The sequence below is a fragment of the Zalophus californianus genome, chromosome 4 (genome assembly GCF_009762305.2).
Source record: "Zalophus californianus isolate mZalCal1 chromosome 4, mZalCal1.pri.v2, whole genome shotgun sequence".
Classification (NCBI taxonomy): domain Eukaryota; kingdom Metazoa; phylum Chordata; class Mammalia; order Carnivora; family Otariidae; genus Zalophus; species Zalophus californianus.
This window is the reverse complement of record NC_045598.1, coordinates 33,074,134-33,090,293: the sequence shown is the minus strand read 5'-3', so window position 1 is coordinate 33,090,293 and position 16,160 is coordinate 33,074,134. Positions and strand designations below refer to the sequence as shown.

At 47.7% G+C, this 16,160-nt stretch overlaps 1 protein-coding gene across 1 annotated transcript in view; it reads right to left on the bottom strand.

The window, feature by feature from the left end:
• Positions 1-15,624, bottom strand: part of RIMKLA (ribosomal modification protein rimK like family member A) — a 38,658-nt gene extending 23,034 nt beyond the window's left edge. The window contains exon 1 of the mRNA XM_027589870.2: positions 15,462-15,624. Within this exon, the coding sequence (XP_027445671.1) occupies positions 15,462-15,624 (163 nt within the window). The remainder of the gene's footprint in view (positions 1-15,461) is intronic.
• Between the last annotated feature and the right edge of the window lie 536 nt (positions 15,625-16,160).

Sequence of the window (16,160 nt, the reverse complement as noted above, 5' to 3'; positions counted from 1 at the left end):
TTCACTCCTGTATCTCCAGCCCCTAGAACAGTGCCTGGGGCACGACAGGCACCTGACATTTGCTGAATTGTTCAGAAGCCACAGGGAGACAGATTTGGAACCATGGAGACCAGAAATGGGATGGGGAAGGCAACTGGAAGTGAGTTCAGGGAATTACGTGGTCAGTCGTAGGGAACCGTTTTAAAGGAGTCTTTAAAAGGCTCTAAAGAAAACCTTTTAAGCAGTTTCAGAACCATCTTATATATAGGCTTTAACCTCAGTGCCTTCTATTCCGTAAGCGATGTGCTACGCAACCGAGAACACAAAAGATGCTGATGAAAAGTTACTATTTCTCCGTGGGGAGGATGAATGATGTTTGTGCAAAAACACGAAGCAAAACAAACAAAAGGAAGCAAACAAAGAAACCAAAACCACAAAACTACTATATGGATCTAACTTGCATAGTTTCCCCCCATTCTAGATGTTCCATCAAATGAACCAAAGGGGGCAGGTGTAATCATTAAGATACACTGTTTCCAGTACTTCTGAGGGCAGTGTGAGCCCGAGGAACTGGAACATAATTCTCAGGGATGACTTATAAAGAGCATTCAGGTTATCTTCACTTTGCCATCAAAAAACAGCATCATTTATACAGGGTTTCTCCTTTGCCTGGGGAAAAGAATATATAAAGGAGAAAAAAAGCAAACGCTGTATTAGCATCCTCAAAACCCATAGGAAAGGAAAGAAAGAAAAGTATTCCAGTGGGTGACAATGGTGAGTAAACACTCAGGGCAGAAGCAACAACAGCCCAGGACGACATCACGGGATGCGGTAATATGTGCAAATCTGCTCTGAAAACTCTCCAGAGCCATCCACATGGGAGGGGGGGGCTGGCATCACCACAGCACACACACTCCACTGAGCAGGGAAGGACAGCTTAGGGAGGTTTGCACCACCTGATGAGAAAGACGGCTTTGCAACAGAAAAGTGACCTAGAGAAATGGGAAGCAGCAGAAACGTCTGGCTTTCAAATCCCAACATGAGGCCACAGACGAACAGTCAAACTTCTAAATGGGAAGAAAAGAATTCAGTCGTTTCTGGAAATACCAACCACAGGTGGACGGAGACAACTCAGCCCCAAGCAGATTCACAGACACCTAGGAAATCTTACCAGAACTCCATCTCTCTTCTCCAAAGGTAAATCTTTGGGCCTGGCTCATTCCAACTGAAGCCTTCAATAAATGAAGAATGGAATGGGTTAAAGCGGAGCCGGAAAGGCTCTACACTATGCAGTTAGACAGGTGTGGGCTCTGGCTGTGCCGGCTTCCAGCTCTGTGCCGAGGGCCGGGACAGGCTCAGGAACACATCTGCACAACTAGCTCCTCCTCGGCCCACGTTCACGGCTTCGGCATTCGTGCCGTGCGCATCCTCGCCTGCTCTCTTTGCCATCTACTCCTAGGGAAATCACCATTTCTAGAAGTAGTAGACAAGAGGCGGCCTCTCTTACGTGGCTTCGGCACGAACAGCAGATCCACACGACCATGGCCAAGAACAACCTGGGTGTGAGGTTGGCTCTTGGCAAACCTGCTCCTGAGTTCTGAGCCCTTGAACCACTTAGTAATGGCTCCCCCTTGCCCCATTCACATCCACTCTCAGGAAAGGACCTGATGAACTTAAAACAGGATGCAGTTTAAATGTGTCACCTCTCCCGGAGTCCTTAACATTTCCACTGCAATCTATAGGCCTCAAGCCAAGGGAATGAAGAGCCGATGCAGGACATCAGGGCAGGCAGGACTCTGCTGGCTGTGGATGGATGGAGGGACAGTGCTCAGCAATGAGAGGCTCATGCCCTCAAATGACAAGGGATTTCATGTGATTAAGTACCCAGTGCTCTTGGGCATCACCTTGATGTGGGGAACAGGGCAGGAGGAAGGGAGCTGAACTGTTTCTGGAATATTATTTGGGGGTCTCCCAGACTCCTACATTGGGCTTGAAATGTACTGTTTAGCTTCAAACCACCTTTTTTTTTTTAACTAAATCACCCTGTCCCCAAACAGATCAGTAAGATAGTGAAAAAGATCAGACCCCAAACTAATTAGTACAGTGACCAATGGCCAACCCAGTCTAAATCAACTGTTTGAAGCCACAACAGTATTTTCTCCTATTACTTCTAAAAAGAATAATCTACTTTCATGGTTCATTATGTTCTGATATCCTTCTGAACTGTTATTTATATTTGGAAATATTTTACTGCATTAAAAACAAGATAGAAAAATGGGACTTTTCCCAATGAACTGGGCCTGCTCTTTTCTAACTCATGTATCAGGTTAAATTATGTTAATTCTACAAAACTAGACTTTTCGCATTGTATGTACAACAGCAAAAAGATGTACTCTATAATACAGAGAAATAACTTTAGAAAGAAGCAAATCATTCTTGGAAAGTAGAGCTCTAAAAATTCAAAACCATAGTCAGTGGTGCAGACATTCAGATCTGAATCTGGTGAGCATTTTTATTGAGCATCTGTTGTATTTTAGTTACTTTGCTAAGACTTTTCACATATATTATCTCATTTAAATGAAATATTTCTTGGGGCACCTGGCTGGTTCAGTCGGTAGAGCATGTGGCTCTTCTTGCTCTTAGGGTTGTGAGTTTGAGACCCACGTTGGGTGTAGAGATTACTTTAAGAAAAGATTAGGGATGCCTGGGTGGTGCAGTCAGTCAAGCATCTGACTCTTGGTTTTCGGCTCAGGTTGTGATCTCAGGGTTGGAAGACTGAGCCCCGCGTCAGGCTCCCCACTCAGCTCAGAGTCCACTTAAAGTTTCTCTCTCCCTCTGCCCCTCCCCCCTCCACGTTCTCTCCCCCTCTCTCTAAAATAACTAAATCTTTTTTTATTAAATTAGATAAATAGATGAAAGATTTCCTGTCATATGGATCCCTGCAATAGATCTGACTTTAAAAGTCTCCACATTGGGAGCCTGGGTGGCTCAGTTGGTTAGGCAACCGGCTTCGGCTCAGGTCACGATCCTGGAGTCTCCGGATCGAGTCCCACATCGGACTCCCTGCTCAGTGGGGAGTCTGCTTCTCCCTCTGACCCTCCCCCTTCTCTTGCTCTCTCTCTCAAATAAATAAATAAAATCTTAAAAAAAAAAAGTCTCCACATTGACAAAGAACTGATGCGTAATGGGTCACCACCCTCCTGACCTGTGCTGTGCACGCACATGTGCACATGCACACACACACACACACACGCACGCACACATCCTGGCTTCACAAGAGAAAGCTGCAGAAGTAAACTGGTTTCTCGTGCACTAGGAAAAAACCTTCAAGTACAAAGCAAGCGGCAGAAATAAGAAAATCACAGGACATGATAGCACGGTGGCAAGCAAAGCCCTCACTTCCAGCAGCTTTTAGAACCCCTCTTTTTTCACAGATCATGTGACAGTGGCTGGCAGAGAAGCTCTGCAAGTTGTCAGAAAGGAATGGACAATATAAATAAAGTAAGCGGATAACCCGCGGAGAGTTTTGTGTTACCTTGTTGTGTGATGAGGCAGATGTGCCCTTTGAAACCCGATCCGGCTCTCATCTCAATGATGCTCCAGGTTTTCCCTGGTTCCTTTCTATCCTACACTAACCACTTTCTCCTAAGGAAGTTATTTTTATTTATAATGAGTACATGCTATCACCACTCCTCCTTCCTTTTTAAAGTTCTTTGTTGGGGTGCGTGGGTGGCTGTCGTTAAGCGTCTGCCTTTGGTTCAGGTTGTGATCCCAGGGTCCTGGGATCGAGCCCCGCATCGGGCTCCCTGCTCAGTGGGAAGCCTGCTTCTCCCTCTCCCACTCCCCCTGCTTGTGTTCCCTCTCTCGCTGTGTCTCTCTCTGTCCTCCACCTCATTAAAACCCAGTCATTCTGTGGCCCCTTTTGTTCTCCACCAACTGCTGTTTTCAGGTCATTTAATTCATTTCAACCTTTATTGAACTGTTGGGATGAGTGAGACACACTATGAAGCAGGAATACTACGCTGAACCAGGTGATCTCTGCCTACGAGGAGCTTAGTCTCCTTACGGACATACAGACACAACTTAAATATTCATTCAGTCCGTCACTCAACCCCTCCATTCAGCAAGTATTTATTTAGCACCCACTCTGGGCCAAGTCCAGTGTTAGTTCGGGGGTCCCCAGAAGCACTCCCCGAGACAAGTACAGGACGTTTATTATTAGGGTGGTAATTTCAGGAAATGCAGGTGGGGGAGTAGAGGAAGCAAGGTGACAAATACAAGGGGTGTTGTCAAGTGAGGGACCCCCCTCGGCAACTGGGGCTTACTCATGATAATAAGAAATGGTTTAGTGCCCATGCCTCAGTTATCCCACTGAGGGGAGAGGAAGGTGGCAATCAGTAGTTTTTGTACACCTGCTCTTTGGTTGCAAGCTGCTCCAGTGGCATGGTAGTAATTTCCGGGCCCTTCTGGCTTGCCATGCATATGTGGGCCCCAGGGACATCAAATGGTAAGGGCAACAGTGACACGGGAGGGCCATGGCAGCTAAGGAACAGGCGCCATCTTAAAGGCTGGGCATGGGGTGGAGGGGTGATCCCTGGAATTGAAGAAAGACCACACACCATTGTGATGAATGCCGTTGATGCTCTGTGCAGAGCACCTGGGTGTTTGGCAGTTATCAGTCTGGTTTGGGCAGTGGGTGGGGAGAGGAGGCGACTGATTCTAACACAATGTGAGAAGTGGTCTAACAGGCATAAGAATCAGGGCTCAGTGATGGCAGAGGAGGACGGAGCAGTTAGTGATAATCTCTGAGAGAGAATCAAGGAAAGTTTCAGAAAGGAGATGTTGACTCATGGTGCCTCTGGGCCCAGAAGAAATGTGTAAAACTAATAAATGTATAATGTCTACCTCTCAGAAAGAAATCCGTGGTCAAGGCCTGGCATCTTCGGAGCCCTGAGCTGAGGGATATCTCAGGGCGAATGTATTTACAAAGGCATGGAAAGAGGTTGGTTGACTTGAGCTGAAAGCCGATTATGGTGAAATGGATAAAGCACTGGCCTCCAAGTCAGAGACTTGATTTAATTCCTTGTCATTTAACAACTTGGCAAGACACGTGTCTCTCGGGGTGTCAGTTTCCTCTTCTGTAAAACAGGAGTCCCAGAACTTGGAAACCATCTCCCAAGCCCCGCCCCACCCTCCACCTTACCAACCCGAGCTTCCTCAAAACCATGAAGACAAAGCTCATCAAGCCCTCTATCCCTTTCGTGTATCAGTCACCCAAGACTCCAGTCTGCAAGGCCACCTCATTTAGCTAGAGGCTTAACCCCACCTGGCTCTGTCTTCTGCTCCCATCTTCCACTCCTCCTCCCCTTTACAGTGTCCTCCGGGACTCAAGGGGCAGCAAATCCCCTATCCTTGACCTTTCGGGTGAGTGCTCCCTTCACCTTCTTTTCCAGAGTGCAGCAGACCCCCGGCTCTCCCTGGTAACACTGCTTCCCCGATGTCCCTTCCCAGTTGTGGCTGCTCTCCCTCCCTGGCCCCTGGGATTCCTGAGCCTGCCAGTGGGAGAGATGCTCCTTGCTCCTCGCTGTGGCTTCCAGACCATCCTCCTCTCCCTCCCCTGAAACTCCCAGTTTGACTCTCATCCCATTGTACATCACTCCACTTGTGCAAGTCATCCAGGGACCCCAGCCACCCACCTCTGTCCCTGGAGCTTTAGCTCCTGACTCACTGGCCCCCCACGCTGTCAGAGCTGGTGGTGATTTCAATATCCTTGTGCAGAATTCTTCTAATGCCCAGGCCCGTTTCCTGGCCTCATCTCCTCCAAGGATGCTGTCCAGCATCCCGTCTCAGCCACCACTCTGGGCTACATTCTAGACTTAATGCACTCATCATAATTCCAGTCTCCAATCAGTGTCTCCTATCTTTCCAGCTTACTCTCTCTAGTACCCCAACTCCAGCCAAACTTTGACCCCACCTCGACCCCAGGAACTACCATGCATGGGTCCCCGTCTTTTCACTGTCCCTCACTTCCCCTTCTAACCTATTTAAATTCCGGAGTCAAAACACCACACCATGCATCTTGAAACCTACGGTACATCCTCAAATCTTGCACCTGTTTCTTGCTTGGCTAAACCACGCCGTTAGACCAATCCAACTCTGCCTACTTCGTGTGCCCCGCTGTGCAATGGAATATGGAGAAAAGAATACATAAACCTGCTGACTGGTCTCAAGGGCATCCTCCCTGCCGCCTGGCAAGCACCCTATTTCCCCGGGTACGTTCACTCTCCCTGACTCTAGACGATTTCACTTTCTCTTCTTGCTACTTCCTCCCTCCTTCTCCCTCTTCCTATTAAAGGAGGAGAGAAAGAGAAGAGGAGAGAAACTTGAAGCAATCAGGAAGGAACTTCTCTACAAGCTGCCAACAAGCACATCTGCCCACCTGCCGGCACCTGGCTCATACAGGTTACTTTCTCTCTTCTTATAATGGCTGAAGTGTCCTTGCTCCTAGCTCAGGCCAATTCCTTGAAATATGCAATAGATCCCAACCCCTCCCACTCACTTAAAACACTGCTCCAGCAATTCACCTCTCTCTCCTGCATCACCAATTTCTCTCCATTGGATCACTCACATGAGCATACAACATGCTGTTATTTCTCTCTTCTTCAAGAAAAGCTTCTCAAACCCATCTGCCCTTTGAGCAATGTCTGAGTCAGCTCAGGCTGCTATAACAAAATGCCACAGACTGGGTGGCTTAAACAAGAGAGATTTATTTCTCAAGGTTCTGGGGACTGGAAGTCTGATAGGGCCGGCATGATTGGGTTCTGGTAAGGGCCCTGTTCCTGGCTTGCAGACAGCTAGCTGCCTTCTTGCTGTAACCTCAGAAGGCAGAGAGAGAAAACTGGGGGGAGAAACACAATTCAGTTCATAGCAGGCTATCAATCCATTTCTCACCTTCCCTTTATAACAAGACTAAGTGTGTATATTCATTGGTTTCCATTACTTCATGAGACTTCTCCTATCAGAGACACCAATGCTAAGGCCACCATTGCTGAATCCAATGGTCCATTCTCATCCCTCAACTGACTTGATCAACCAACAAAATCTGAACACTGTCTGATCACATCTTCCTTCTTTAAATACTTTCTCCACTTGGCTTCCAAGACACCACTCGCTCCTGGATTTCTTCATCCCGTATACTTAGGCTTCTTTGCTGGCCGCTCCTCTTCCCCCCAGCCACTAACTGGAGTGCCCCAGAGCTCAGTCCCTGGAACACTTCTCTTTTCTATCTGTAGTCACTCCCTTGCCAGGTGTATGGAGATGGTTCTACTTTTGATATCATCAGGCCAGGCCTTTCTCCTGTATCGCCAACAATATGAAATTGCCTACTTGACATTTCCACTTCGATGTGTAACGGGCATCTCGCACTAAGTCCTGATCCTCACCACCTGTCCAAACCTACTCCTACACCCTTTCCATATAGGTAAATGGCAAACTATTCTTCTAGCTCCTCAGGACAGACACATTGAAGTCCTCCTTGTCTAGTCTCTCCTGAACATCCAACATCTGATCTGGTAGGCAAGTCCTGACAACTTTGTCTTCAAAATTTATCCAAAATCCAGTCACTTTGCACTTCCTCCTCTGAAATCATTCTAGTCCAGTAATTATCATCTCTCGCCTGAATTGCAGCGATGACCTCAGCGATCTCCCTGCTTCTGCCCTTGCTACCATCAGTCTGTTCTCAACACTGTGACCAAAATGACCCTGTGACCATTAAGGCAGATCATGTCACCTCTCCACTCAAAACCCTTCAGTGGATTCCCAGCTCATCCAGAATAAAATACAAAGTCCTTCCACGACCAGAGCACCTGGGTGGCTCAGTTGGCTAAGTGTCCAACTCTTGACCTCGGCTCAGGTCTTGATTTTGGGGTTGTGAGTTCAAGCCCTATGTTGGGCTCCACACTAGGGATGGAACCTACTTAAAAAAAAAAAAGATCCTTCTATGGCCTACAAGGCCCTATACAATGGCTCTTCTCCCCTACCCTCCACTTCTCTGACCTTCTCTCCTAATGCTTGCCCCTTGCTTCACTCTGCTCTGGCCACACATTGCTCTGCTGCTCCCTCCTGCCTATTCTACTCTAATCCTGGATATCGATTTTCTTAAAGATTTTACTTATTTATTTGAGACAGAGAGAGAGAGCGAGAGAGAGCACAAGGGGGGGGGGCAGGGGCAGAGGGAGAAGCAGACTCTCCACTGAGCAACAAGCCCAATGTGGGTCCCAATCCCAGGACTCCGGGATCATGACCTGAGCTGAAGGCAGGCGCTTAACCCACTGAGCCACCCAGGCGCCCCTAATCCCAGATATCTAAATGGCTTACTCACCTCCTTCAGGTCTTTACTTGAACATCATCTCCTAGGTGAGGACCGCCCCAGCGACCCTATGCAAAATTGAATCCCCTCCCCTACCCGCAGAAACATTCTATCCTCCCATCCCCCTTCCCTGTTTTTTCCTCCTTAGTCCTTTTCACCAACATACTATATGTGTTACTTATCTTGTTTATATCCCCTCTTTCCCATCTATACTGTAATTTCCTGGAGAGGCAGAGATTTCTGCCTGTTTTGTTCTGGTACCTAGAACGATACCTTACACAGAGCAGGTGATCAGCAGGTATTTGTTGACCAAATGAATGAATGAAATCTTAACAGTGAGGATGGACACTGTGTTCTTACTCTTCATTCTATCTCCAGTACCTAGCACAGTGCCTGGCACAGACTGGACAAGCAACAGCTGTTGAATGAGTAGGATGGTTATGAAGATTAAGGCACATAAAAGACATGGAAACATTAATAACAGAGTTACAGAAATAAAGAACCATTATGCTTGTTAGTTCCTCAATGCAGAGTAACTTAAATTTATCACTTTCTTATGGGGGGGGCGGTCTTCTTGAGTTACTCTTTGATAGTGAAAGATCAAATAGAAATAGACTGTTGAATCACAGACCTGTACCTCTGAAACAAATAATACATTATATGTTAAAAAAAAAAAGAAGAAGATAGCAGGAGGGAAAGAATGAAGGGGGGGAAATCGGAGGGGGAGACGAACCATGAGAGACTCTGGTTTTTCAGATGGACTCTGAAAAACAAACTGAGGGTTCTAGAGGGGAGGGGGATGGGGGCATGGGTTAGCCTGGTGATGGGTATTAAAGAGGGCACGTTCTGCATGGAGCACTAGGTGTTATACACAATGAATCATGGAACACTACAACAAAAACTAATGATGTAATGTATGGTGATTAACATAATTTTTTAAAAAATCTTAAAAAAAAAGAAATAGATTGAAAACTTCAGATCATGTTGTAGGTTTGTGTTAAAATAAGGTCAAGTCTCTCAGTGAAGTGGGCAAAAGGGCGCATTTACCCCCTAGAGAAGGGGGTGGAGTGAGGTGAGGCTAGCACTGACCTGCCTGGATGTCCCTGGACTCCCTGCTAGTAAGGGGAGTGCCAAGGAGGAGGTGTGGATGCATGGGAATGACATGGACCTCTCTGATGCTTTCCACCAGGCAAGCCTAACAAATATGGTGGAAGTGTTATGGTAGCAGCCAGAGGTGGTCCAGAAATCTCTAAGTAAGACTTTGAGATCTACTAAGGATCTACTGGTTCTAGAACTTTTTCCAACACAGTTCATGAGGTATCCCTAAAAACTACTGTTAGAATCATAAACCACACATCCAATCCATCCTCAGTCCTTGAGATTAGCCCACGGATATAAACGTGGACCCAGGGGTAAAGCATATCCATTCAGTGCTCACATCAGCTTAGAAACAGTATATGGTAGAGGCTTCTATCCGCTCTCTGAGTTTTCCACTAGTCCTATATGATGGCTTATTCAGATTACAGGGTGTCAGGCACAGGTTCTTGGCAGAGAGCGAGATCAAAGATCAACCTCTGTGCCTTAGGTTAGCATGGTATCCTTGCCTCCTAGTGCCTCCTTACACAGCAATGGGAGACCTTCCCTTCTCCATGAGGCCTCTGTTGTCTTCTGGAAGGCTGCAATATGACCTTTTCCTCCAATTCAGTTAGGATTCCCCGCACCCAAACATTTAAATCTTACTCAGCTGATTACTGCAAACAACCAAGGAAAAGTATCCCAGACACCTTAATTTAAAGAACCTGAGTTAGGGGCGCCTGGGTGGCTCAGTTGGTTGGGCATCTGACTCTTGGTTTCAGCTCGGGTCATATTCTCATGGGTCCTGGGATGGAACCCCCCACATTGGGCTCTGCGCTCAGCAGGGAATCTGCTCCGAAGACTCTCTCCCTCTGCCCCTCCCCCCACTCGCAGATGCACACCCCCCTTCTCTCTCAAAATAAATAAATAAATCTTAAATAAATAAATAAATAAATAAAAAGAAAAAGAAAATAATAAAGAACCTGACCCAGAAATTCCATATGGCCACCAAGGTTTCAGCTCTGAAAGGAAGGAAAGGAATGCTGAATCATTCCGCTCCTAGGAGACAAACTGTTACACACCCTCATTTCCAGGTCAGACGCATTTTTTCGGTCTTGATGTCTATCCCTGAGTTTGTGACTATACTTGTTTCCGGAGATGAGAAATTGTCATTGTAAAGGCCTGTGGGTGGTCAAAGAACTTAATTTGCCCTGGTGATTCTGGCCTCATAGAATGGCTCATCACAGAAACATTCACACATCCAAGTATGATCTCCCAAACAGAACCTAATTAGGGTAAAAGTCTCCTTTGCTTCCACAGATCTGTACCTCTGAAACAAATAATGCAATATATGTTAAGAAAAAAAAATAAGAAGAAGATAGCAGGAGGGGAAGACGAACCATGAGAGACGATGGACTCTGAAAAACAAACTGAGGGTTCTAGAGGGGAGGGGGTGGGGGGATGGGTTAGCCTGGTGATGGGTATTAAAGAGGGCATGTTCTGCGTGGAGCACTGGGTGTTATGCACAAACGATGAATCGTGGAACACTACAGCAAAAACTAATGATGTAATGTATGGTGATTAACATAACAATAAAAAAGTCTCCTTTGCTTCAAATTAGCCTCTCGGGCCCTTCACTCAATCATCCAAAAATTAACTGCAGGCCTACTGTATACCAGTTATGAAGCATACATCTGAGGGATTCCCAGTCATTTAGGGAGAGAGAGAGAGAAAGAGAGAGAAGATAAACTTTGTAAATAGATAAATTACAATAAAATATGATGGATGTTATTTTAAACAATGTTACTTGGCAGCAGATGGGAAAGGAATTGCCTGAGGGAAGGGGAGGGGAGGGGAGGGAGTTCAAGAAAGACCTCAAAGAGACGAGTGATGTGAGCTGAAGCTGAAGGAGGAATACAAGTTTGCCACGTGGTGGAGAAGGAGCCGCACCAGATGGGCACCCCGGGCTGGGAATTTAGCGCACGGGATCTGGTGAAGTCAGGGCAGACAATGCATGGATGGGTGGAGTGGAAGAGAGGAAACAGGTTTGCTGAGTCTGCAACTCCTGAGTATTGGTCCTGACAGCCAGCCAGTGCCCTATGCCAGATACCTCACTGACGTTTATAAAAGTTAATTTGTAGAAAGCACCTCGACATCTGCCTGGTACACAATAAACACAACGCATATTTTGCTTGGACTATTCCTGTGTGCACTTGGGGGACATATTCGCCACCACCCCAGCCCATGGGGGAGAATAATTAAATATTTGTTGAATGAATGAAGAACTTGTGGTTTCTAAGAAGGAATGGAGACAGGACTCTCATGATGCCACATCCTGCAGAATGGCGAAGGGAAACCGTTCTCTGCAGGACTGCTTCGGTCACCGGAAGGTCATTCCGCTCTTCCCCGAGGCCATTCCCACTCATCCCATCCAAGCCGACGCTGGGGCAGCTAGATCACTCATCACAAAACCTTGCATTTGCGTGGCATCTTCAGCTTACTTGTATTATCTTGTTTAAATAACTGCAATCTTTAAATCCCAAACTTCCCATATCTTGTATGATATAACCTGAAATTTTGGTCTCTGGATTTGGGGTCCCACTAGCCTCCACAGAAGGAAGCTCAGGAGGTCCTGCCCATACTGTCCCAAACGGACTCCTGCATCAAGCTCTGCACTAATTTTGAGAAGGAACGAAGGGAGCAATGGTATGCAGGCAGACTTTGTTTTTTTTTTTTTTTTTAAAGACTTTTAAGATTTTATTTTTTATTTATTTGAGAGAGAGAGAGAATGAGAGACAGAGAGAGAGAGCATGAGAGAGGGGACGGTCAGAGGAAGAAGCAGACTCCCCGCCGAGCAGGGAGCCCGATGCGGGACTCGATCCCAGGACTCCGGGATCATGACCTGAGCCGAAGGCAGTCGCTTAACCGACTGAGCCACCCAGGCACCCCATATGCATGCAGACTTTGTGAAGGGGGTGACTTAACTTCCTAAACTTTAAAATCACTTTGCAAAGTCACTGTCTAGCCTCAGTGTAATTCCACATCCACGGAAAAAGGTACCATGGGCTGCAGATGCCCTCGCACATACTTATTCCATATCCGGAGCTGGGAATTAGATCAGGTCTTGAACTGTCGTTAGCTGCTAACTAGCTGGATGGCACTGAGTAGCTTTTTTTTTTTTTTAAAGATTTTATTTATTTATTTGAGAGAGAGAATGAGATAGAGAGAGAGCATGAGAGGGGAGAGGGTCAGAGGGAGAAGCAGACTCCCCGCTGAGCAGGGAGCCCGATGTGGGACCCGATCCCGGGACTCCAAGATCATGACCTGAGCCGAAGGCAGTCGCTTAACCAACTGAGCCACCCAGGCGCCCTGGCACTGAGTAGCTTTGAGCATCAGGTCCTTCATTAGTAAAACAAAAGGGTCAGGATGGATGATCTCAAAGGCTTTCCAGCTCTCACCCTCAATAATTTGCAAATGGGAAATGGCATTAGTAACTATTTCTGTATTTCAAAGCCAGTTAAGTTCTAGAGTTTATTTCAGAGGAATACTTGGCTCAGCAAATTGCCAAGGCTTTTCTACAGTTTGACGATAGAGGAAACTGGGAAATAGAGCGCATATCTTTATTCACTCAAAAATATTTATTGAGTGCCTATTACTGCAAGACACTGTTCTAGTCATCGTTACAGCACTGAACAAGGAAAGGAGCTCACTCTTTGCATGGAGCTTACTTCTCTGTGCTTCAATTAATCCAGCCCCATGACAAATAAATCTCTTCACTGCTTTGGATGGCAGAAATAGTGATCTGATAGGTTTGTTTTATGTGTCATGAATTGTGTCTGGCTATCTCTGAATTAGCAAAAGATTAAAATGCTTCAAAAACTGCCTGTCTTTAGTTTCTCCAGCAACTAATAACTAGGTATATTTTCTCATAGTTTAAAAAGAAGTAACTTCTGGTTTGTGAACAGATTGAGATACATTCACACATGAATTCCTGTAAAATTTTAAGACACTAAACAAAAGGGTTTAAATGTTTCCTGCAGCACTGAGAATATAATTTTCTTTTTCTAGGACTGATTCTTTAAAATAGGTTTTTTTTTTTTTTATTTTTTAAAAAGTAATCTCCACGCCTAATGTGGGACTCAAACTCATGACCTCAAGATCAAGAGCCACGTTTCTACCAACAGAGCCAGTCAGGCGCTCCTCAAATGTGGTTTTAGAAACAAAACAGAGAGAATTTCCCTACTCTTTCACAGAATGCGGTATGGGTCTAGAACAGGAATATGACGTGGAACTTCAATTACTCTATCTCAAAAAAGGCATCTTTAGAAGCTGTAAAATAAAGAAATAAAACGAAGAGTTCTACTGACCCTGGGGTAGAAAGATGTATATGCTAGATCTAGATCAGTAAAATATAACATCATTCCATTGAACAATTTTAGAGCTGGAAGAACCTTAACCCCTATATAAACAAGAAACCTGAGATTCAAAGACATAAAGTGACCTGGCCAAGGCAAAGTCAAGATACTTCTTAGCTGCAAAGCTGTCTGTGCTAAGGGGCACCTGGGTGGCTCAGTCGTTAGACGTCTGTCTTCGGCTCAGGTCATGGCCCCGGGGTCCTGGGATCGAGCCCTGCATCAGGTTCCCTGCTCAAACTGGTGGGAAGCATGCTTCTCCCTCTCCCACTTCCCCTGCTTGTGTTCCCTCTCTTGCTCTGTCTCAAATAAATCTTAAAAAAAAAAGCTGTGCTAGGAATCCACGTTTGTAGACTGCTTGTTCAGGAATCTAGTTCTACATTAACTAATTGTTAAGAGTTTTAGCAAATCAAGAATAGAGAGACAGTACCCCTTACAGATGACACACTGTTTCTAAACGTAGGGCACCTAATGCTTGCAGTCTATGTTTCTCCAGGAGGCTATACAGTCTGATATGTATGTAAACCCCTTATGAAGGGTTTAGGATAAATTGATGGATGAAGCATCTAGAACAGATAGATTAGACACAGGTCATATTCAAAATCCCTATAAGTAACCTGTTCAGAATTTGGAATCCCTTTCCTCTGCTAAAGAAAAGTAACAAATTATAAGCTTATTTGACCAAGTATGGTTGAAATAATAAGAATGATGTCCCAAAAAGCACCCTGACCTGGGCCCAAATTCCCCCCACCCCCAGTCCCACATCTGATCCCCCTGAAGTAGCTGGCTTACTTCCAGAGTGGAGGCTGGAGCCACTCAAACTGCAGGCTACAGGGGGTTCCTAAACCAAGGATTCCCATCGGAGACTGCTTGCATTAAACATAATTAAGACTATCTAAACACATACTTAACCTTTTGAGGTCAGGGTCACAGATGATAACCATGTCCTATCCAAAAATGTTTCTTGGACACAGCAGTGGAGAAACAGGAGACCAGAATGGTCTGTACCTGAAATCTTTGCTTTTCTGGAATCAGAATTCAACACTTTTAGGAAGGAGGAGGAGTTTAAAGAAAATCCATCAACGGTCTACTCTCCCACTTACACACTCAAGAGGTGACTCCAAACATAAATTTCTCCCCCTATATAGGTTCCTAGTTTGGGAATGATATTCTCTAGTGCACTATTGATGCTTACACACTCCTGGAAAACTTTTAAAAACATTCGTCTTAACGGCAATTTCGTAAATGTAGTGAGGGTTTCTATAAAGCTATACTGACAGGGTACGGATGCGAGCAGAATTTGCAAATTTGGGGTTTGCAGCTTGATTTTCCTCGGACCTCCAGGCGGCTTCAGGCGAATTCGAGTTCCTCCCAAAACAAAGTCCCCTAAGTACACGGAATCCCGTTCTCAAATCTTGGCCTCAGGGCAGAAGGCGGTGGTCAAAGGAAGCTCTCAAGGTTAGGGGCTTTCTCCAACCCAAGGAGAGCTCGCGGGGGAGGGCGGCTGGTCCTGGGGAGGGAGCCCCGAAGGAGACTTGGCTGGAGGAGGCCCGGCTGCGCGCGCCCACCGGCCGGCTTCCGGGGACCCCGGCGCTCCTCCCCGCCCTCCCGGGGCCCGCCTCGCTCACCGAGGTGGCCGCCGACGATGGTGACGGCGATCTGGTCCATGAGCACCGCCCGGAAGCGCACGTCCTGCTCGGAGCAGCGCTGCCGGAGGGCGCGCAGGATCTGCACCTGCGGGTAGTCCTCGCGGATGCGCCGGTCCGTCAGGAACCAGAGCTGGGAGCACATGGCTGCCAGGGCGGCGGCGCCCGGCGCGGCGCGGGCCCCCTCGACGCCCCGGGCCGCTCGCTCGGGCTGGCGGGCGGCCGGCCGGCGTCCGGGGCGAGCGCGCGCCGCGGCTCCGCTCCCGCCGGTGCGCCAGGCGCCTCTGCAGCCCTGACCCAGCGAATCTGCCGGGCCACTCAGCGCCGCCGCCGGCCCCGGCCAGCCAATCAGCGCGCGGCGGCGGGCGCGGGCTGGCCGCGCGGCCAGCTGCAGAGGCGGCCTCGGCGGGCGGCGCCCGGGGAGGGGCGGGGGGCCGGGGGCCTGCGGCGGCCGGGGGAGGGGCGGCGGGCGGGGCTCGGGGCCCCGAGAAGCCCGTGGGCCACCGGCGGGCGGCGGCGCGCGGCTGCGGGAGGGCATCCCCGACCGGCCCGGGACCCCCCCTCCCCGGTGGGCGTGGCGCCGCGGGCCGGGGTGGGGCGGGGGGAGCGGCCGGGGCGGTGTCCCGCGGGACGGAGAGGATGTCCCGGCTCCCCGACTAACGATGCGCCGCGGAATGCGTC